General features: G+C 37.8%; 1 protein-coding gene across 1 annotated transcript in view; it reads left to right on the top strand.

Annotated features, from left to right (window-relative positions):
- The window catches only part of PLPPR5 (phospholipid phosphatase related 5), a 122,970-nt gene that overhangs the window by 75,160 nt on the left and 22,958 nt on the right, over window positions 1-24,852 (top strand). Inside the window, 2 exon segments of the mRNA XM_034653968.1 lie at window positions 4,020-4,196; window positions 12,544-12,663. Coding sequence (XP_034509859.1) covers window positions 4,020-4,196; window positions 12,544-12,663 — 297 coding nt within the window.

Raw genomic sequence — 24,852 nt, 5'->3', positions numbered from 1 at the left:
ATCATTAAGCCACAGTTACCTCCTCCGTAGTTAGGATCAGTTTTACAAATCCCTGTACATTTCATTACCCACACACTGAGCCGATATTGACTGAAGGTAGTAGTTTTCTTTTGACACCATGACAGATTACCACAAACTTAATGACTTAAAATAATCCAAGTTTATTATCTTGCAGCTCTGCTATTCTAAAATCCAACATGGGTCTCCCTGGGATAAAATCAAGAATTCAGCCCAGTTGCATCCTTTCTGGAGGCTCTAGTGGAGAATTCAGGCTTTGATTTTCCCAGCTTCTAGGGTCTATCTGAATTCCTTGGCTTGTGGCTCCTTCCTCTGTTTCCTAGGATTCATGCGTAGGCATCGGAAGGAGCTATATTCTTCCTATCCTGGGTGCTGCCCTGTACCAGGTATTGTTCCAGGCAATGTGAGGTAGACAAGGAGGAGAAAGACAATAGCAAGCAAACAAATCCATATGCCAGACAATTTGTGTGGCAAAAGCAAAAAACAATATAATCATCTCAGTAGCTACAGGAAAAGTATTTGACGAAATTCAACAGTCATTCCCCTGCACTTCCCCTTTGCTGGGAACTCTCATACTCATCTTTCTGGATCTCACCTTAGATATCTCCTCTTGAAGAAACGGTTTCAGGTGTATAGTCAGCGCTTAACAAACACAACTGTTTGCCTGTTTTTATTTTTATTTACTCATATAATAGTATTTTAAAATCATACGGTGCTTTCTCAACTTATCCAACAGATGGATGTTTACTATCACAAGTGAGTCAGTTCACATTCTGAATACCATGGACATTGTGATTACACTTTAGTAAAAGCAAACAACTAAGCAAAACCCCTTTATATGTGTGTCAGTTGTTGTATATATTTGTATAAGCGAGGAGAAAAGTGTGGAAGAATATATACCAGGCTGTTAGTAGGCAGCGGATGATCAGCTTTGGTTTCTGCATCTTTGTGCTGATAAATACTCATGGAATGGACAAACAAAGACTGCTAATAATGGTTAAGTAATGAGAGGGTTCTGTAAGGTAATGAGCATCCACTGACCCTTGAGGACTGAGTGGATATCATCTTGCTCAAATCATACACTTCTGTTTGTTTTATTTTAGCTACATTTTGACATCTGGTTAACCTAGATGGCTTCATAAGTGAATTAAAAAACCAAGAGAGCATAAATAATCAATTTCTGTACTATATCCAACTTGCTTAATAGATTCTTATGCCATAATTTCCTCTTCTGCAAATTAGGAATAATAGACTTTCTGTAAGAATAACACAATTAGACTGGTTAAAAGGCACTTATATTCATAAAGTACCAAAGAATTGTCAAGTGTAAGTGAAAACTCTCTAATTTTTCTTTTGTGACATCCATGCCAACTGATTATGCTCCGGAAAAATATATAAGGCACAGCTATGATCTGCCTTAAAGTTGAATGTATTGAACAAATGTCACCCTTTTTCCATAACCCTTAAAATTCAATATTCTTCCTTTCTGGGTCTGGACATTAAGGGGATCTGGTGGAGGAAGAGCCAAATCCCAGGCTATTCCTCACGTAGAAGCTTTTTCATGAGTTTGCATTGTGGCCAGACTATATCTTTGGGCTCCTTATAACCAATGCTTGAGTCATTAAAGAATTGGAGGAAACATTCAAAAGAAACTTCAGAATCATCACCCAAGCCTATAAATTACTCTAAGCCTACACAACTTGGACAAGTATCTGAGATGGCCTTTGAGGATGAAGGGGAAGACGAATGCTTTCCAAAAGCAAATAGATTCTGTGGGAGATTTTCCACACAGACCATACTTATATTACTTCTTATTTCTCCCTAACAGCAGGGCATAGATGTAGCGTCACTCTATGAGACTACAGCAGCCGTCTTCCTCCTCTCTTTGATATCAGCTCTCTTACATTCACTGATACTCAGCTTATGTTCATTGGTCATTTCCTCCATTCAAGAAATCAATGAAGAAGAGAGAGTAAGAGGTGCTTTACTTATCATTTATATCTCTCCATTCTCAACAGTACCACCCTCAACAGCCAAATTGTGTTTTCTTCATAATAAGCTTTATCTTGATTCAGCCTTTTCCTCTATAAAATAAAGGTAATGATGAGATCTGACTTATACAGCTATTTTGAGAATTTAATAAGATAATGTACGTAAGATACTTAGAACATTGCCTTGAACAGCGATCACTCATTAAATCAAAAACTATAATGAATATTAGCAATAATAATACTCTTCAATTATCATTCCACATTTATTTTGTCTTAATAAGGACAGGGTATGCTTAGAGTTCTGACAGATGCGAAGAAATGCAAAAGCCAGAAAGAATTAATCGACCTTATAACTGTGTTAAAGAAAATCTCACGAGCAGCCCAAATTTCACTCCCTATTCATAGGCACTAGTCAGATAAGGAATTACTCCATTAGATACGTCCCTGGCAACCTGAAGTGGCGTGATGCCCCTGCCTTGTTATTTGTGTGGGCAGAGCTCTTTAACACCTTCTCTCAGAATGGCAGAAACAGTATTTTCTCTCTTTCATCTCTTCTTGTTCCCCCCTTCACGTATACTTATCCTTCGTCACTAAAATTATTCAGCTCTTCCATACCCAGGCTTAGAATACCCAGGTCACAGGCCAAAGATGAAACAATTCACCTTTTTTTCCCCCTAGACTATTAGGACTTGAGAGAGATGGCAAAGGGCTAGAACTTGGATAGATAGAAGCCTTGTATCACATGGGCTGTTTAAATATTCATGTGGCCTCTTCTGGCAGCTAACAGGGCTGCAAACTTTGCCCAGGAAAAAAAAAAAGAGGGAGGGTGATAATTACTGAATTTCATAGCATTCTGAAATGGCTATTGTGAAGGAAAAACTTAAGTGCTGATTTTGGGTTTAATCTCTCAGGCAAATGTATTTTTTTTTTAATTCAACGCAGGACAATAGGCAAGTGATTAAATGCATTTCTAAGTTCTTTTTCTGATCATGTCATGAGTGTTAGATACCTACTGACATTAATACCATAAAAACGTATTGGACTGTCAAAGCCACCTCCTTTATAATTACTTTACTAATGACTTGAAATATTAACTGACACACCACCCTTGCAGTCAACAGCTTTGCTTATGTAGTAACACAGGTTTAAATTATCAGCCACTGAGCAATAGAATAAATCAGAGTGGGAGAAAGACCAAATTATTTTTGAGCGTGGTGGCTGGCAATGAGAGGACATTTCATTTAGTGCAACCAGTTGGCGCTATGTGCTCTTCATTAGCATATGTGAAGACACCAAAAATGTAGGTATTTATTCATCGTTTTGTTTGTTTTAAGGAGACATTTCCCCTGATTATAATTAAGTTTTTTTTGTTGTTGTCCTAATTCTGGCTGATAAAATTTAATTGAAACAAAGTAATTTCACAATTTCTGAAACAACGTAAAAGCAAACCTTGTCACTGCACTGAACCTCAAAGTCCTTCCTCAGAGTACTATCTATTCAGTGAAAATCAACTTTATTTTTTATAGTTACAGTCACAAGTTCTGACCTATCAATTATGCATTCCCCCGGTATGGCATATTTGTATGTAGGCAAATGTAGGCATTAAAAACATTCCTTCATCAGTTTGCCCCTTCTAACACTAGGGATCTAAGATGTCCATTCAGATAAAACAATAGGTACATTAATAGCTAAATGTTAATAGTTTAATAGGTACATTAAAAGTTAAAAAAATCACTTGGCATGTCAGTGCTGTGTTTCTAGATGATTCATATTACATAAGAATTGGCCATTAGTAAATATCAAGTAAGTAAAATTAAATAATCACCATTTTTAAATTCTACTTCTAAGAAAGGTCCTTCAAAAAATTCATAATTCATAAAAATTAATTATTTGAACACTGTAGGAATAGATATGTCTATAAATATATATGTGTACATATATACAAATATATCGGATATATATCAAGAAAATGCCTTCATGAAAAGTTTTATTTTTCATTTAATGTTTCAGATGTACATTACCAACACAATCAAAGCCAAAGGAACAAGACTTGCTAAGCCTGTTTTATGTTTGGGCTTAATGTGTTTGGCCTTTCTTACTGGACTCAACAGAGTAGCAGAATATCGAAATCATTGGTCAGATGTGATAGCAGGCTTTCTGGTTGGAATATCTATAGCAGTATTTCTGGTAAGTACAAATTTATTTGAATTTCACTGTATTTTTAATTAACTTCTATAATCACCTACAAGAAAATACAAGTGTGAATTACCAGGTTTCTCTAAATGTGATGTAGCAAATGATAATATGTATATTTTAAGTCATTCATTTCTTCTTCCTTCCTCATTTATTCTCCCTAAAGGCAAATTTGGGAATAAAAAATGTATAAATTCTACACTTAGAGGTGAACAAAATATTTTTGTATAAAATGGAACAGGGCTAAAACACTCAGTCCTCGTTGGATAGTTTTTAAGACTAGGTTGCTTGGGTATTTTAAAAATTTCCTCAGGTCACTTTTCATCCCAGAGTATCTAGAGCATACCAAAGTCCCCGGGGCGTCAGCCTAGTACCTTTCATGTACCACCATGTCACAGCACCTGCTAAGAGGTAAACCTTATTTGAGAGATGAATTGGTTCCCTTCAGTAACTAAAAATCCATGGATGGTTTCCAAGACTATACATAGTGATTTCTAATGAAGTAGGCATGCCACCTCTATTCCTTTTGTAAAATCTCCTGGGAATATTACTACAGGTTTTGGGTGATGGAAAATATATTTTAGTCTGGCTTTAGAAATAATCAAACTATTATAAGTATGAGTATATAACGTTTAACCCAGATGGAAAATGTGTAGACTATAAATCAAAACATATTTTTGCATTGACACATTATAATAAGAAAAAACACTTTATTTCTTTTTTGATTACATTTAAATTGCTTCTCACGCTTAACTTCCCTTCTTCAGCTCCTTTCCCTAGTTCATAACCAGTAAGCAAAAACTTATATGAACCTTTCCGGCTACCAATTTGTATGCCAGGCATTTTAAATAAGCTGTGTTCTATAGAAGCTCCTGTGTAGAGTGGTGAATATGACCTCATCCCTGCCCCAGGCTCTGGGCTCTTTTCTTCCTGATGTCACTCCCTCCCATTCCCCAGGAGCTTGGGCCCATCTCTCTCCCACAGACATCTTATGGCCCCAGGAAAACTGGGACCCAGTCTCGGGCCAGAGCCTTTTCCTTTTTTTGACTCACCACAGATGAAGCACATTGAAACATTTAAAACAAAACAAGACAAACACCTTACATAAACCCTATCAAAAGGGAAAATTTCAAAGCATCCGTGTCAGATGTAACTGTGTTTCAGCTCCCTGGGGCCAGAACGTCTTTGCTGGTATCTATCTCATCAGTCTTTCTGCTTGTCCTCCTGTAGCTGTTGCCAACTTCCCTTCACTTCCAGCGAACATCCTGACAAAATCTAGAACACTATTATCTTCCCAGTCACTTCCTCATCTGAGAACCATGTGGTGAATGAGTTGGACTGTGGATCTCCCTTGGGCTCAAGCCTCTGATTATGCATATTCAGAACATTCCACAATGGCCCTTCAGACATTCTCGCACACCTGGAAAATGACCTTCAGAAAAGGTCACGTGAGAATAGTGCTTTCACTGTAATAACTAACCGAACATTTGTGCATTCATGCACAACTATTTCCAGGTGTGACTGCCTACATGTGCCCGGCACTGTGCCAAGAACAGAGGATGCAGGGAGGCTCAGATAAACTTGATCTGTCTCCTGGGGGATTTACAGTCTGGTTCAGGGGTCGGACAATAATAGGTCATTCCCTCAACTATACCCTTCCTCTCTTCCTTCATAACAGAAGCATTTACTGAGCCCCTGTTATAATCCAGGCACTGTGCTTGGCGCTGGGGATTAAATACATGAAAAAGATACAGTCCATGTACTCAAATTGATCATAAGACAGACACAAAGAGTTTTACAGAAGGTTAAATGTAGTGATATTGGTTTATATACTCAGGAGATCTCTGTTGGGATTAGGGATAGTCGGAAAGGGGAGGGGATACACAAACTTGAAAGGTTTGTAAAACAGTGAGGTCTAAGGTGGGGCATGAGGAATGAGGGGCAAAGAGCACAGTACGCAGAAGCAATACAAAATGCTTCATAAAACGGGCATTTCTGGAGCCCTTAGTATATTGTAGGTCTGGGCCCAGCATGCGCACATGGGGAAGTGGCATCGTGGAATGGCACCAGGCATCCAGTGTGAGGGACAAGAGTGGGACATAGAAGAACACAGGGGTAATTATCCTGAGTGGCCGTGTAGGTTAGAATAATCTGGGCTTTTTTCTTTTCTTTGAGAGCCACTGTCAGAGTTCAAGTGGGCTAAAGCTGGTTGAATCTCAGCTTCCTTATTTACCCAATTTGTGCCATTCTGCAATTTACCTCATTTGTGCCATTACCAATGTACCGTTCCGAGCCTCGGTTCTTCCTCGTTAAATGAGGCTAATAACAGCCTCCTTAAAGCTTATAAGGACTTAAAAGTTTAAATGAAATAGTGTATTTTCAATGAATGGACACATGAATGACTGAAATAAGTTCCATAAATGATAGTTTGCTTCCTTTCAGCCCCTTTTACTCTATGATACAATTTGTGCTTTGAAAATAGGTTTGCTGGAAAGTAAAACTCCAGATGAGGCTAGAAGAGGCAAGTGGTGGAGAACCAGGGAAATAAGATGGCACAAATCAGGCCTCCGTGGGCACAGAGAGAAGGGAGGGTGTCTGGGAGGTCTGTGGAGATGAAATGTTTGGAGCTCAATGGCACACTAGGGATGACAGAGACAAAGAAGAGGGAGCAATCCGTGATGGTTCCCGGGCTTCTCATTTGGGCAAGTAGAACATTTATTCTCAGCAGCGACTACAGCTCTGGCTTGCAGTATCTTGGGGTGTCTCCAATTATCCTGCAGGGTGTGCAGAACTCTGAAATGGTTCCAGAATAAAATGAGCACTAACTTACTCCAAGACTCTGTGTCTCGGTTAAAGGCATCCACATCCCCCAGTCACCCAGACCCAGTGTCTAGCATCTGCCTTTGACTCATTCTTCTCGTTCATCCCCCACACACGGTGATTCATCTGGTCCCGGTGTATTTCCACTACAAAATGTCTCCTCCACATTTCATTTCTTGGCCATTCTAACCAAAATGTATACTGTGGAACTGTACTCGACTTTCGAGATTAGTGCTTTTTCCCTTTGTTCTATCTCTGGGTTTCTAACTGCCTGCTCACTCAGACCCTTCACATACCTGCCATTCTGCCTCTTTTCTTTAGAACATAATCCATTGCTAATAACAAAACAAAACAGAAAAAAAAAACCCAAAAAAACAAAAAACCCTCATTTCTGCTGCATTAAACCCAGATATGTCCACTGGGCTTCTGGGATGGTCAGTAAACTGGCTGCACTCTTCACAGCCGAGTTTATTTTCCCTCCCTCCTTGCAGTGGAATCCTATACTATGTATCCACTTGGTTTCCTTTCCCTCACAGAGGGTTCCCTTTCCCTCACAAATCCTATACTATGTATCCGCTAGGTTTCCTTTCCCCGGGTTCTATCCGGCCTTTATGTTTGCCCCAGTGAGAAAGCCCATTCCTCTATATTTTAGAGAACAAAACAGGGGTCTGGGAGCCATGTGAACCTAGGTTTGAATCCTGCTTTTGCCACAAGCTGTGTGTGTGACCTTGAACAGGTCTCTTCATGAGCCCTCCCTGACCTGTATTTAAAATGCCTCCCCCAAGGAATCCTTTCCTCATTCCCTATACCCTTGCCTCCATAGCATGTTGCGACTTTTTCCCCCCTGAGATTATGTTTTTATTTATTTGAGAGAGGGAGAGAGAGAAAGACAGAGAGAGAGCACAAGCAAGGGGAGAGGGGGAGGCAGAAGGAGAAGCAGATTCCCCACTGAGCAGTGAGCCCGATGTGGGGCTCGATCTCATGACCTGAGCCGAAGGCAGACGCTTAACCGACTGAGCCACCCAGATGCCCCAGCACGATTCAACTTTTAATATACCACCTACAATATATTTTTTTTGCTGTCAAACCCACTAGAATGTAAGCTGTGCATGGAGAAGGAAGGCATTTATTTGCTTTCTTCACTTTGTACTCCCACTACGCAGTATGGCGTTTGGTAGATAGCGGGTTCTCGGGAAATACTTGCTGGATGGATGAGTGAATGGGGAACTGTTTTGTTACTTCCCAGAGCTCTTTTGAGGGTTAAGTGAAATCCCATCTGTAGTAAGCACAGTTGAGCGTGTGGTGCAGAGAAGGTGCTGGATATCGTGGTTCTCACCTTTGATGACTACTCAGATCCTTTTTGCACTTGAGATTTTGCTCAGGCAAGTCCCCCTTCCCAAGAAGTGTCCCTGATTACCTGGTTCTCCCATTTTTCCTGAATTTCCACTGCCCTCAAAATCTGGCCTGTTATATTCTAATGAGGAATTATATCCTGTGCTGTTTATCACTCTCATCTCATGAGCATTCTCTTTAAAGTTAGAGAACAGAATCCCCATGCTTAAGAAAATGCAAACCAAATACTAGTTGAACAGTAGTTGTAGATTGGTTAGTATTATTTAACAAATATATGCTTAACAAATGTATGCTTCAAAGTGTTTCCAAAAAAGATGCCCAGGGTCAAGTCGGGTAGTTCAAGTTTACTGAGCCTCAGCAAGAGCTTGTCATGTTATCATATGTAATATAAAAACAGTAAGCGTTATTTGAGTAGTCTTTACTACATTAACTCAGTCTTCACAACAGCACGATGAGATGTGGTTATTATCATTCTCATTTTTCAGGTAAGAGAAGCAGGTCTAGTTATATTGAGTTATTTGCCCAGGCACACAGTGAGTAAATCAGAGAGCCTGGCATTAAGGCCTGGCCCTGTTTGACCTCCGAGAGCCTATACACTTAACTCCAAGCAATACAGATGTTTTACTTGCTACAAGTGAAGAGGAAAATGACCAAAAATAGATCAGATTAATTTATTATCACCACTGGCAAAATAACACAAAAATATCTGTGTAATGGTAACTTATTAGTGTCCTTTTTTGTAGGACAGGGTAGAATTATACACATGGAAGCCATTAATGTAAAAAATGGAATATTTCAGAGGAATGTCACTTTAAATTATATAGGAACATCAGAAAATTTGAGACTTCTCGGCCTGGACACATCCTCATTCATTAGCCTATCCAATCACTGTGGCACTGGGAATATAATGGTGAGCAAAAAAGAAAAGAGAGAGAGTCTCTACTTTCATAGAGCTTACAAGGAAGCTCTCTAAAGAAGAGATTCACACCAACCAAACTATTATGCTAACAGATGTATAATTTCATTAGAAATAGGTGCTTTGATGAATAGCATCAGGGATTGATGTGATCAAACAAACAAAAACAGCCTGGGGCCTGAGAAAGCCAGTGAAGAAGTGATACTGAGATGAGATACCACAGAAAATTAGATATGCTGCCCAAAGAGTGTGGAGTTGAGTATTCCAAACAAAAGGCAGTGAAAGGAAAGTACAGAGAAGGAAGGCTGCAAAGAAGGGCAAGGTTTACACTGTAAGAGAATTGGGGAGCCAAGTCACAATAATTTGAAGGAGGCTGAGATGATCCAATTTGCATTTTAGAAAGATCATTCTTATGTCACTGTAGAAATGGATTGGAGGAAGCCAAGATTGGACTTAGGGAGACTTTAGAAAGCTAAGCAGGAATCCAGGCAAGTGGTGGTGATTGCTTAGTCTTTGGAGTTGGTGGTGGAGATAGAAGAAGCAGATATAAGAAATGAAAATTTTTAGGAAGGAAAATTGAGCAAATTGAATGACTGGTTGTGTATTGGAGGTATAAAGGATAAATCCAGGTTTTCAGCCTTATGCAATTACAGGAGAGGGCATGTGGGGACTGTTTTCCTGAGAGGATCCAGAAAAAAATCAAGCTTTATAGTGGGGTCAGGAGATAGGCAGATCTTGGGTTTCACTTTGAACATTAGTTGAATTTTTCCTACCTTTGACAAACAAAGGAATGGACTAACTTGATAAGATATTGCAACCTGTTCCCTTACAAATTAAGAAAACTCAGACTAGAGGACTGTCCAAGAACATACAGACTTGGGATCAAAAACCAAGCCTATTGCTTTTACCTACAAGCATTTTTCTTTTTTTAAGGTTTTATTTATTTATTTGAGAGAGCAATTGAGAGAGAGAGAGCCAGGGGAGGAACAGAGAGGGAGGGAGAAGAAGACTCCATGCTAAGCGTGGAGCCCAATGCGGGGCTTGTTCCCATGACCCTGAGATCATGACCTGAGCTGAAAGTAAGAGTCAGATGCTTAACCGACTGAGCGATTCAGATGCCACCCCCACCCCCCGCCATGAGCATTTTTCTAATAGGAAATCAGTTCCATACTTGTGAATGTTAGCAGGCAAGACTTGTTAAATATTTGAATATGGTTCTAAGGAGGATTTGGCAATTTCCTCCCTTATAATTTAAATAATAACAGTAATGAAGAATAATCATTATGCTAATACATACTATTTAATGAATATCTACTATCTGTTAGGTGTTTAAATAGTTCTCAGCTGCTTCAGTGGTGGTGTCCTAACCCTCAATTAAGGCAAAGAGATAACTGATACAACCTTGCAAAGAGTTTACCAAACCTAAATTATACTAATTTCAGAAGCCCATATTAACTCTAGATGAACTCTTCTTCATCTCGTGACTTCCATACATCTACGTACGTAGTTATTTCATTTCAACAAATTTTGCTTCACAAGAATTTGTAGCAATTTTTTTCATCTGCCTAAGTTTTCATTAATTTGTAATATTAATGAAAATGGAAATATGTGTGTATATTTCATGAAGTGATTGTGGAAACTGCTTGCTTGTTATGTTGCTATTGGCTAAAATTCTTGATTATATACTTCGTACTGTAGTCAGTGGTCAATTGGCAAACTATAGCCCTTAGGTGAAATTTGGCCTGCTATCTCTCTTTTTTTTTAAAGTTACACTGGGACACTGAGATGCCCATTCATTTACGAATTGGCTATGGATGTTTTTACACCAAGATATCAGAGTTGAATAGCTGCTCCGGTGATTGTATCCAGCAAAGCCAAAAATATGTACTATGTGTCCCTTACAGTCGAAATTTACTGACCCTTTCTGTAGAGCAATCACTATTAGTCTTTTGTAGAGTCATCATTTGATACTAAGTTTATCAAGTACCCATCTCTAAGCCTGTATCATCCCTTACATTAAAGATCTTGATGGCAATGGTAAAATTGATGGATCAAATTATCAGGATTTGATCTGTGCTTCTGATCCATAATTATTCAAGGAAATGGAAGGATAATAAGTATTCCACAGCTAGAGAAATATTTTTTCTAAGATAAAGTCTCATAATATGTGTTATTATTTTGTAGATTTATAAATTTTATTTAAAAATATTCAGTAATGAGCCCTACTAGAGAAAAGGCTTTCCAATGGAGCATTTGTGAAAATCTACAGTGTAAATGTGTAATTATATATTAAGCATTTATCTTTTAAAAATGAATGTTAGGTTATAACTGCAAGTTCTCTATTTTGGCTTGATAAAGACTATAAACCCAGAAAAAGAAGGCTCAAGAATATCTTATCCACTGCTTAATATAAGCAAATAATAACAAGTAATTTTTCTGTGTTGTTTAATTCACTATTTCTTAAGGTATGATTCACCTGCATCAGACACTTCTAGAACGTATTTCAAAAAAGTGGCAACTCCTAGACCCCATCCTTCATCTACAAAATAAGAATCTTTAGGGGAGGGCTTAGGAATATGCATTTTTAACAGTGCTACGCCTCTATTTTTATGTAACCTGCAGTATGAGAACCTCTGGCTCTGTTCAAATGCTGTCACCTATGGGATATAATCAGTTGAAACAAGGGTCAATTTCCTTTATGTAAAAGGTCTTCTATTTCACTGGTAGCCCCAGTAAGCTATTGTTGAAATGCCAAGTATACATGGGGTACAATAATAAACAATAAACTAGGTTAATGAAAGGGATGCTACTAAATTAGAAAGTGCCAATTGTAGAAGGTTTATTATGAATGTAATGATCTTGAAGCAATGCAAATAATTAGCATTTAAATTAAGTTGTAGGTTAGCCACATTAAGGAAAGGTTAGCTTGCTATGAATTTTTATAAGGCTATGATGTTATTTATGGATTGATTTGAGCATTGACTACAACCTAATTTAATGAAAATTTTGGAATAATGAAATTGTCATTATTAACTGAGCTACACATTATTTGATACATTTCCTTGAACTGGAAATAACTATTATAACTATTATAATTTATACAAGATAAACCTAGATATAAAGTTATATATGTAATACTTAAGTAATTTTAATACTTTTTTCCATGATTAGATTTATTAAGCTACTTAAAAGGGTCATCGTCATGGGGAGTGTGTCTTTGCTTCAACTGCACTTTTTTCCCTGAAATTTTAGGTTGTGTGTGTGGTAAATAATTTCAAAGGAAGACAACCAGAAAATGAACATATACACATGGATAATCTGGCACAGATGCCGATGATCAGCATTCCTCGAGTAGAAAGTCCTTTGGAAAAGGTAACATCTGTACAGGTGATTCATAATTTAAATTCTCACATGTGATTGTTATTTAGAGTAAATGAATAATCATCCCTGAGAGTTCCTGTACAGTCGTGTTTGATTTACTGAAGCGGTATTTAGCAAGAATTTAGTCACCGAAGACATCATCTTAGAAAAATGCATATCACGTTGAAAATAATTCTTTGAATACCTCATGCTAAAAGCTGAGTATCTATATAGGGAACATGTTCTGTACTTTGCCATGATTTTGAGGTAAGCAACACTGTGCAATGATGGTCTCATGCATGGGTGAAATGATAAGGTAGTTTTATTTGAGAATACATGCCTTTTTTTTCATAAAATATATTCCACTTTTCCCATCCTGTATGTATGTGAGATACTGCCTGGTATAATACCTAGGACCTAATAGGGCTCAATAAGTTTTGTTGAATCTCATTATATAAAGATCTGGCAGCAAGAAAACACCCATCACGCTCTCCTAATCAGGGCGGTCCAGAGGATCAGGTTGGGCAGGATGGAGCCAAACCACGTAGCACTTTGAACGGCAGGTCAAGGCTTCATTGGGCCTGGCAATGAACACGGAACCTAAATATTCAACAAAAACTTTTCCTGAGACTTCTCGAGATTTATCTTGTGAACTAGAGAGGGTAATATTTCTTTTTTTTTTTTTTTAAGATTTTATTTATTTATTCGACAGAGATAGAGACACCAGCGAGAGAGGGAACACAAGCAGGGGGAGTGGGAGAGGAAGAAGCAGGCTCATAGCGGAGGAGCCTGATGTGGGGCTCGATCCCGTAACGCCGGGATCACGCCCTGAGCCGAAGGCAGACGCTTAACTGCTGTGCCACCCAGGCGCCCCGAGAGGGTAATATTTCTTAAATGGTGATGCAATTGTGTACATTTGTAATTGGTTCAGTGATTGCTCAGAGGGTTATTAAAGGCTTCTCATCAGTCCTGTCCATACCCCCATTTTGATCGATATGTTAAAGAGATCAATTATATGCTAATCAGGGGCTTAGATGGTACTAATCAGTGAGGGATAATTAACACATTGGTTGAAAGAATAAAAGTTCTTGAGAGATTAGATACAATTAACAACTAGAAAGAAAGCAAATGTTTTGGATTTGGATTTAAAAAGAAGTTCATGTAAGGTAGGGTACATCTAGGGTAACTACACAAACAAAAAAGGCTCAGATGGTATAGTAGGTTATCATTTGGCGTGTGTCAACAGCACGTTATAGCTGCCAATAATTATACGACCTTAAGTTCCACTTAGGGAAAATAATATCCTGAATGAAGGGATTGATGGTTTGCTCTGCTCAGACTAACTTGAAACACCATATGCTGCCCTTGGTGACACAGTTTTGAGGTGGGCATCAATAAAATAGAGTAGTGTACTCAAATATTTGTTAAATGCACGAATGAATATGTCCAGGACAGTGAGTGGACTCCAAGTCATGTATTAAGAAAGAAAGTTGAAGGAATAAAAAGTGATTAGAGAAAAAGAAAACCCACAGAAGAAGCAATAACACTTCCATGGATATCTGAAGGACTATTGTATGTCAGGGGGATGTGATTTGTTCTGCCAGCTCCTCAGAGGTCACAGTTAGGATGAAAGAAAAGACAGGGTAAGAAGACAATGTCTAGAAAGAAGGAAAAACTTTCTCAAAATGGATGCCTTCCTTAGGAGCAATGAGATTTCCTTTAAAAAAAAAAGTTCCTTTTATTATAAGGACTCAAGAATAGTTAGACTCTCACTTTTCCATGATACTGTGGAGGGAATTGGAGCATTGCAGTGAGGATAGAAGGACTGGATTGTCATCATCATCATCAAAATATTAATGGTTACCATTTAGTGATCATTCCATATGTGTCAAGTACTATGCAGATTACTTATGTAAATTCCACAAATACACTTCTATGCTCAGAAAGTATAACTTCATTCCTTACAACAATTTTTTTTTAAAGATTTTATTTTTTATTTATTCGACAGAGATAGAGACAGCCAGCGAGAGAGGGAACACAAGCAGAGGGAGTGGGAGAGGAAGAAGCAGGCTCATAGCAGAGGAGCCTGATGTGGGGCTCGATCCCATAACGCCAGGATCACGCCCTGAGCCGAAGGCAGACGCTTAACCGCTGTGCCACCCAGGCGCCCCCCTTACAACAATTTTTAAAGCTGGTGTCCTTATAGTGGCAAACGCTGCTAATAGCCCACCAGTATCCCTTCTCCCCTTCGTGTTTTAGTAACTGAATTCCCCAATCCAATTTTAGCTCATCCACCGCTGCCCAACCATAGTCTATAACTCCCAGCTAGCATCGCAGGTAGACGTGACCATGCAGCTGAGTTTAGACAATGGGATGTAAGAAGCAGAAGTGGTCAGTGCAAGCTCTGGTTCATCGTTTGAAGACTCTTTTCTCTGTCTCTCCTCACCCTTCTCATCAAGTGTAAAAGGTATGACTGGAAGTAATCTTTACCTTTTTAAGAGGACCGATCTACTTTGATAGCCTAAGTTCGTGGATGAGATCGGGGAGCAGTCCACAGACACACTCTAGATGGTTCTGAAAAAGAAAACAACTTCTTTCCTCTCTGAACCATTGGATTGTTTTCATCACTTTTCCATAGTGGCTTAGCTGATGCCCAGTTATAGTAAGTGTCTCCATCGTACAGTTAAGGAAACTAAACTCCCAAGTAGTTAAGCAATTTGCAAAAGTCCACATCACTGATAAGCAGCAAAGTTATACAATGTGATAATTCCAGATACATGTATTTTGTTTAAAACTGAATAATATGTACAAATTTATATCTTTTTTAACTCAAGAAATAAAGATAGAAAGCAACAGAATTTAGGAAGAGATATTAGACATTTTTAAGACAATGGTCAGGGTAATAATCAGTCTTCATTTCTGAAGTTAACTTGAACAATAATCACTGCCTTCTGTTTTTTTTAACATATTTATCTGTATAAGGGTTCTTTGGTAGCCTCCTGGCATTGCTGAATATCCTGATATACCATTACAGCCTTTTATGTGTAAAATGATCATAGATTCCTGTTGTTGAATTTATGCAAATTTATTTTTATTTACAATGAGTTTTAAAATATCAAAACAAGATATTAGAATCTGTAGATTTCAAGATAACAGTGTGTATTTACTTCTTCCATTAATTGTTTTGTTTATGACAAATTCATGTGCTCTGTTTTTACTTTGGTAGTTGGGGGATAAAGGTGATTTGAATCTGACTCGGTCCTCCCCTTTGCCCACCAAAGGGCGTCGGCACACACCTTGCTGAGTTCCGACTTTGCTCCCCACTTTTTCCATCCTGTTCCAGGCAGAACGCTGTCTGCACAGTGCAGGGTCTGCTCCTGCGTCATGCAGACCACAGGAAGATCACGAACTGAGCTACTGGGGACGCATCTCACGCTTCCCTGTGGAGCTCTGTTGCTGAGAGGACATGTGTTTGTGCTCATCAGCCAGAAAGGGAGGAAGGCCATCACTTATGGGAAGCCCACAGTGGCTTTCTCTTTCCTTTGTGATATGGAGTATTTGGAGTAAATACGCTGCTTTTCATCATAGTTCACAATGGGAAACAAGGGAACGCAAAATTCTTCCCAGCATTTGATCTTAGTAATTGATAGTTGGAGAGTGGCATTAAGTTCTTGAAATTGGCCCTCCGAGGAGACAAAGGGAGTCCAGTACGAAAGTTTGGTCTGCAGACCTTGCCAGTAGTTTGAGCACGATGATGTATTATGCCAAGCTATCATTTTCTGCTTGCCGGTTTTGTGTGGAGAAGGCAAAGGGTTTCTTTTAGAAGTTATGTACTTATATAACCTCCTATGTTCAAAGTACATGTTTGATAAACTGTAAGCTACAGAGTAATTACAGCATGCCAGCATTCTTTATTTTTATGCCAGCAATTTATCCCTTAATTATAGGGAGTTTGTCATACAGTTAATTACCATAGTTTATGAGGAAAAGTCATGATTTTTCTGAAAGCTAAGTAAATCTGAATATTCATTACATTTGGTTTTATGAAAAGAATTAATCATCTATGGAAACTGGCCCATCATATCTCATAGTCCACTAAATATTTAAGTTGCCAGTAACTTCATTACAGCTGTTTGTAATATCAAATCAAAAAGTCGAACTGTGTATCAGTAGTGAATGATTAAATCAATGTTACATTCCCATAATGGAATCCAGGTCATTATAATGTGGTCTTTCAGCCCACAGGTTCTGGAGGTAGACTGGCTGAGACATTTGGGACAATTTTGACCTTGGGCATCTTATTCAAATACTCTGAATTTTCTCAATCATAGAATGGACATTGTGAGAGTTCAGTAAGCTGATAGGAAAGCACTTAGAACAGTGTCTGGAACCTGTAAAGCCCTTAATCATTGCCAGTTATTATTACCATTTAACAATTGAAATGGATGGGGTAAATCAAGATGTGGAAAGTTTTCTGATATATATTGTAAAGTTTTGTTTGTTTGTTTGAATTTTATTTATTTGAGAAAGAGAGAGAGCTCACCTGTGGGGGGGGGATGGGGGGGAGTAGCAGATGGAAAGGGAGAGGGACGAGCCACAAGCTAACTCCGTGCCTGCTTAGCCCTTAAGCTCTTGGACCAAGTTGCGGGGCTGGATCCCAGGACCCTGAGATCCTGACTTGAGCCAAAAACAAGAGTCAGTCAGGTGTTTAACCACCTGAGCCACCCAGGAGCCCCATAAAGTTTGTTTTTTTTTTTAAGTTGATATATATATGGTGTGTGTGTGTGTGTGTACAATGAAGTCAGTTGTGCAAATTACCACACAAGATAATTTCTTTCTAGTAGGTTAGAAAAGAGCATGTAGATGAGAAAGAGAAAGAGAGAGAGAGAAACTAGATAACAATCTGAAAGCAATCGGTTACAGAAGGAAGCAACTGAGATACTGGACCAGATTTCTTTTCTTTCTTTCCCTTCCTTTGTTCCTTTGTTCCTTTGTTCTTTCCTTTCTTCCTCCCTTTCTCTCTCCCCTCCTCCCTCCCTTTCTCCGTCCCTTCCTTTCAAACTCTTTCTCTTTCCTTTTCTTTCTATGATGAATAATTCATGAATAATTGTGTAACAAAAATAATTACAATTATGCTCTAAGGAGGTTCTGGTTATGCTTCCTAGAATTCACTACCAATATGCTCAGATTTACCAAAGTGCCTTGGAAAGATTCCCTCAGAGTAATTTAAATCCCCATGCTTCCTCCGTGTGAATCACAAGGATTTAAAAGGATCCTTTTAAAAGTGTTTGGTCTATTTTTCTCTGCTGAACTGAGCATGGAGACCTTGGTTGTGGCTCCCAGGCCTTCATGCCATCATGCCCAGGGTCCAGCTTCCCTTGGAACACCTGCAGCCATCCCCATTCCAGGTCCCATCTGTCCTGACAACCTGCACACCAGCCTCGTGCAGGTGCCTCTTACTTATAGCACCCACAGAGTTGCCACTCCACCAAGGCCCCAGGGAATCAACTTTCTTCATAGGTCACACCACTTCCTTTCAGACTCATCCTTTTCTGGCTCCTGCCTTCGACGGTCTGTGCATCCCAGATAAAAGCTTTGGTGGTGCTGGCTTCAGGATGTCTCCAAATACTATTAACTACTCTTGGGAGTCCAAGAAACAAAAGTCTGACTCTCCTTCTGGAAAGTGGAGCTGGAGACATTTACATATTCATTATCTTAAGTTCCTTATTTTAGCAAGAGTAAAGTAAGAATTACTATCTTGCTAGCTGTGTCATGAAGAGTAAAAACTAGATAGAATAAAAATTTAGTCATTTCTACTAAATATCATATAAATTGATCAGGTTTGAAGGATGTCACCAAAGAACAATTAAAATGTTTCTTTGTCAATAAAGAAATTCAATATTGTGGAATTGGCTAAAATCCTATAAAACCCAGTAGTACACCAAAATTTCAAAGAGTAATGATAGAGATAGGAGAAATCCCTGAGAGGAGGAGGAGTCTATTCTATTTAGAGCACATTTCAGCACCTTAAATCAACACCATTTTGAGACAGGGTTAGCAAATAGGCAAACACATGACAAAAGAAAGGCTTCAGGCAAGAAGTTTTCCCTCTGATCATGCTTCTTATTAATATGGGTTTATAGCAAATGAGGGAGTTCTTTTCCTCAACTGAATGGGTGCTATAAAATGGAATGGAGAGTCACCTTCATTCCAAAAAAAAAAAAAAAAAAGCTGGCTCCAAACTGCATCTACCTGGAGTAGAAATTAGCTGAAGAGATTAGCAATCTTTCTAATGGTCCAACAACCATGAGATGAAACTGTATGGGAACAAAGTGATGTTCCTAGAGTCTCAGCTTCTTCTCCCACTCCACTCGTCAAACCATTAAAATGATTTTATAAAACAACATTCACCATCTTTTTGGCTCAAGATCTAATGTAAGGATTCCTTGACTCTTCATGGAACAATTTGGGGATCTCTGATGAATCTTCTCCTTGTTTTAGGAAGACAAACTGAGCTAAATCTATTATGATTCAAGTATAAATAACTAGGACAATTATTTAAATCCTTTAAAATGATGTCATGACATAGATGAGAGAGATAGACTTCAAGAGTTAGAATGTCTTTGAAAAAAAGATTAACTACAAGAAATTTAATTAAATTTATTATAGAGAGCATCTTCTTTTCACTGTCAAGGAAATTAAAGAAAATATGTGAAATGAGAGATGAAACAAGTGGCACAATGTCACAATTAGGAAACTAATTAAGAAAACAAGTAACATTGTGGCAGGATGGAAACAAATACTAGAAACTATAAAGAACAAAATCCACACTGGAGAAACTCATAGCAGTTATATTAAGGATAGGCTTCAGCATATGTAGTAAAAGAACAAGAAAATAAAGTTGATCTGAGTAAAGATAACAGATATGGAAGACATGACAATATGTCATATAAATCATTGTAGATGATGGATCCTTGTATCCAGAAGAAAAGAATAAATAGAATAGCAATATTCAGAGGTATATATTAAGGAGAATTTTCTTTCAAATAAATACCTTTAGTCTAGAAGTGTTGACTAGATATAAGGTAAAATTAAGATATATACTAAAACATAGATGATATTTCTCAGTGAAATTTCTGAATTTCAATACTGAAGAAAGAGTCCTATAAATTCTGTGGGAGATGTTATTATTGTTCCCAATTATTAACTCCCCCCTTCCTTAGGCAGAGTATCCTTTCTGCTCCAGTTAGTTTGGACGGTCAGTAACATGTGAATGAACCTGATTTATGCCCCATCAATCAGAAACTTGTAGAGACATCAAGAGTTTTTGCCAACTTTATTACTCCTGGGCCCTTTTCCAGGAAAAGTCCGTGTTCCAGATAGGGGCTGCTCCCTCAGCCTGCACCCAAGAATGGGAACACATGTGAAGTGGAAGAGCACCCAGCCAGTAGGCTGGAGCAGATCTGTCGAACCTGACCGCCAACATGTGGTGTGAGGGGGAAATACGTATTTGTTGTTGGAAGCCGCTGCGCTTTTCAGGTTATAATATGGTATACCTAGTGAAAACTAACACACATGCCAAGACAGAAACAGTAGTTACCTACTCCAGACTGACAGCCTCCTGGCCTCAGACCTCTATCTCCATAAAGGTAGATGCCAGAATAGAAAGCAGTAATGTCTTCAGAGTTTTCAAAGAAAAAAATTGTGACATAAGAATTTTATTCCCACTGAAAAGGTCATTTAAGTATTAAGATAATCATAAAATATCTGATATGCAAGAATTCAGGAATTCTGTTACTCATGAAATATTACCAGAAGACTTTTACCAGCTACCTGAGCAACACACCAATATCTGGAGCTTTCAAAGATTTTATTTATTTATTTATTAGAGAGAGAGAGAGGCAAGCAGAGGGAGAAGCAGGCTCCCCACTGAGCAAGTAGCCCAGTGTGGGACTTGATCCAGGACCCTGTGATCATGACCTGAGCCAAAGGCAGACACTTAACCGACTGAGCTATCCAAGTATCCTGATCTGGAGCTTTCAAATTGGCAAAGTCATGATATGAATGAATTGGCAGAGAGAATGGAAACCATTTACATAAAGAATTAATTAGAATTGGCTATGGCAAATACAGTAACAAAAACAGAAAAATTATACAATTTATTTAAAGAGAAGATATGTAAAAAAGAAAATAATACAATAATGACAAAATGAGACAGATAATACCAACAAACGTAAATTTATGATAATTTCTGGATTTTATAAAGGAGAGACTCAGTATCACTGTTTTGTTTTTGACATTGCTAACTAGAAAAATATAGGTTGAACCATTTTTAAAAGTTATCAAAAGTAATTAAAAACAAAGTATAAAAGTCCAGTAACAAGCTACAAAATATCAGCAACACATGTATCAAAAGGTTGATGTCTGTACTATATGAAACACCCTAATTGGAAAAATGGGCAAAGTTCATAAATAGGCAAATTATTAGAGATCAAATGCAAATGAGAAATAAATATATGGAGAGTATTCTCTGTCACCTTTCCCCCCTTTTTTCCTTTTTTCCCCCCCTTTTCTCTTTCTTTTATGGAGGTATAATTGACATAAAACATTATAGTACATTCAGGTGTACAACACAATGATTTGATACTTGTATATATCCCAAAATGATTACCACAATGAATTAACACCTGTCACCATGTAGTTACAATTTTTTTCTTATGATGAAGACATTATTTATAGTCATCATACTGTGTATTATGTCCTTGTGACTTATTTTATAGCTAGAAGTTTGTACCTTTTGACTCCCTTCACCCATTTTGCCCATCTACCACCCCTTGCCTCTGGCAATTACTGATCTGTTCTCTGTATCTATGAGTTTTGCTTTGGTTTTCATATTCCACCTTTAAGTGAGATCACATGGTATCTGTCTGTCTTTGTATAACTTATGTTACTTAACATAGTGCCCTTAAGGTCCATCCATAACTGTTGCAAATGGCAAGATTTCTTTCTTATTTATGGTTAAATAATAGTCTGTTGTACATATATTTAGGACAACTTCTTTATCCATTCATCCATCAATGAAAACTTAGTTTGTTTCCGTATTTGTAAATAATGCTGCAGTGAACGTGGGAGTGCATATACCTTTTTAAGTTATAGTGTTTTCATTTCAGATAAATACCTAGAAGGGGAATTGCTGGATCATATGGTAGTTCAATTTTTAATTTTTTGAGGAACCTTCATACTGTTTCCCCTAGTGGCTGCACCAATTCACATTCCCACCAACAGTGCACAAGTGTTCTCTTTTCTCCACATCTTTGCCAGCACTTGTTATTTCTAGTCTTTTGATAATAGCCATTCTAATGGGTGTGAAGTGATAGCTCATTGTGGTTTTGATTAGAATTTCCCAGACACTTAGTGATGTTGAGCATCTTTTCATGTACTGTTGGCCATCTGTATGTCTTCTCTGAAAAAATAAAATTCAGATTTTCTGGCCATTTTTTTCATCAGATTCTGTTTTTGCTGTGGAGTTGAATGATTTCTTTACATATTTTGGATATTAACCTCTTATCTGATAATACGATTTGCAAATATTTTCTCCCGTTCAGTAGGTTGCCTTTTTGTTTCACTGATGGTTTCTTTTGCTGTGCAGAACCTTTTTAGTTTGATTTGTTCTCTTATTTATGTTTGCTTTTGTTGGTTTTGCTCTTGGAGTCAGATCCAAAAAATCATCACCAAGATCTGTGTCAAGCAGGAGCTTACTGCCTAGGAGTTTTATGGTTTTGGGTCTTACATTCAACTCTTACATCCTTTTTGAGTTAATTTTTGTGTATGGTGTAATATATTGATCCAGTTTCATTCTTTACATGTGGCCGTCCAGTTTTGACAACACTATTTCTGAAGAGACTCTCCTTTCCTTATTGTATATTTTTGCCTCCTTTGTCTTAAATGAATTGACCATATGTTCATGAGTTTACTCCTGAGCTCTCCATGTTCTAATGATATATGTAACTGTTTTTATGCCAATACCATACTTTCTGATTACCATAGTTTTTTTAATATAGTTTGAAATCAGAGAGTGTGATACCTCCAGCTTTGTTCTTTCTCAAGAGTGCTTTGGCTATTCAGAATCTTGTGTTTCCATACAAATTTTAGGATTGTTTGTTCTGTTCCTGTGAAAACTGCCATTGTAATTTTGATAAGGGGGTGCCTGGGTGGTTCAGTCGGTTAAGCATCTGCCTTCTGCTCAGATCATGATCTCAGGGTCCTGGGATTGGGCCCCATGGCAGGCTCCCAGCTCAGCAGGGAGTCTGCTTCTTCCTCTCCTTCTGCCCCTCTCCCTCTACTCGTGCTCTCTCTCTCTCAAATAAATAAACAAAATCTTTAGAAAAAAGGAATTTTGGTAAGGACTGCATTGAATCTGGAAATTGCTTTGGGTAGTATGGGCATTTTAACAGTATTGATTTTCCAATCCATGAACATGGAATATCCTTCCATTTATTTGTTTTTTTCAGTTTCTTTCATCAGTGTCTTATGGTTTTCAGTGTACAAGTCTTTCCCTCCTTGATTAATTTTAACTCCAGGTATTGTATTCTTTTTGATACAATTGTAAGTGTGATTGTTTCTTAATCTTTCTTTCTAATAGTTTGTTATTAATATATAGAAATGCAATGGATTTTTGTATCTTGCTATCTTACTGAATTTGTTTATTAGTCCTAAGAGGCTTCTCGGTGGAGTCTTTAGGTTTTTCTATATGTAACATTATGTCATCTGCAAATAGTGAAAGTTTTACTTATTCCTTTCCATTTTGGATGCCTTTTACTTCTTTTTTTATTTTTTTGCCTAATTGCTCTACCTGGGACTTCCCATACTATGTTGAATGAAAGTGGTCACAGTGGTATACTTGCCTTGTTCCTCATCTTAGAGGGAAAGCTTTCAGCTTTTTTCCATTGAGTATGATGTTAGCTGTGGGCTTGTCATATATGGCCTTTATTGACATACATTTGCTCTATACCCACTTTGTTGAGAATTTTTATCATAAATTGATGTTGAATTTTGCCAAATACTTTTTACGTATCCATTGAGATGATGATATCATTTTTATCTTTCATTTTGTTAATGTGGTATATCACACTAATTGACTTGTGGGTGTTTAACAGTCCTTGTGTCCTTGGAATAAAATCAACCTGATTGTGTTGAATTATCCTTGTAATGAGTTGTTAAATTTGGTTTGCTAAGATTTTGTTGAGGATTTTTGCATCTATGTTCATCAGGGATATTGACCTATAATTTTCTTTTCCCGTGGTATCCTTTTTGGTTTTGGTATCACAGTGTAATTGTGGCTTTGTAAAATATGTTTGGAAGTGTTCTTCCCTCTTCTATTTTTTTGGAGTTTGAGAAGAATTGGTATTAACTCTTTTAAAAATGTTTGGTAGAATTCACCCATGAAGCTTTCTGGTCCTAGACTTTTGTTTTGGGGGAGGAAAGAAGATTACTGATTTAATCTCCTTACTAGTAAGATTTTCTATTCATCATTCAGTCTTGGAATGCTGTAAGTTTCTGGGAATTTTTCCATTTACTCTAGGTCGTTCAATTTATTGGTGTATAATTGTTCATCGAAGTCACTTAAGATCCATTGTATTTTTGTGGTATCAGTTGTAACATTTCTCTCACTTCTGATTTTAATTATTTGAGCCCTCTCCTTTTTTTCTTGATGAGTCTAGCTAAGGTTTGTTGATATTGTTTATCTTTTCAAAGTTTCTGTCATTTTTGATGAAAATTCATGAAAAATTTTTTATGGTATGCTTACAAAGTTGGTTCTCACCCTGTAAGCAATGGGGAACCATTAAGGAGTTTAAAAAAGGAAGTGGAATGTTTAGAATGGAGAATGAATTAAAGGAGAATAAGACTGGAGCAAAACAAAAGCCAATCTGGGAGGTTATTGTAAAAATCCAGATAAATGATAAAGATGACATAGACTAGATCTCAATACAGCCATGTCATGTCATTTTGGCTGACCAGCCATCCTTTGGCAAAGACTGATTTAGTCAGATGCTGATTTTTTTTTTTAAATTTTATTTTATTATATTGTGTTAATCACCATACAGTACATCCCCAGATTCCGATGTAAAGTTATGCTTCATTAGTTGCGTATAACACCCAGTGCACCATGCAATACGTGCCCTCCCTACTACCCATCACCAG

The sequence above is a fragment of the Ailuropoda melanoleuca genome, chromosome 2 (genome assembly GCF_002007445.2).
Source record: "Ailuropoda melanoleuca isolate Jingjing chromosome 2, ASM200744v2, whole genome shotgun sequence".
NCBI classification, from domain to species: Eukaryota; Metazoa; Chordata; class Mammalia; order Carnivora; family Ursidae; genus Ailuropoda; species Ailuropoda melanoleuca.
Note: the sequence above shows the minus strand (reverse complement) of the source record. Positions and strands in the feature narration are given on the sequence as shown.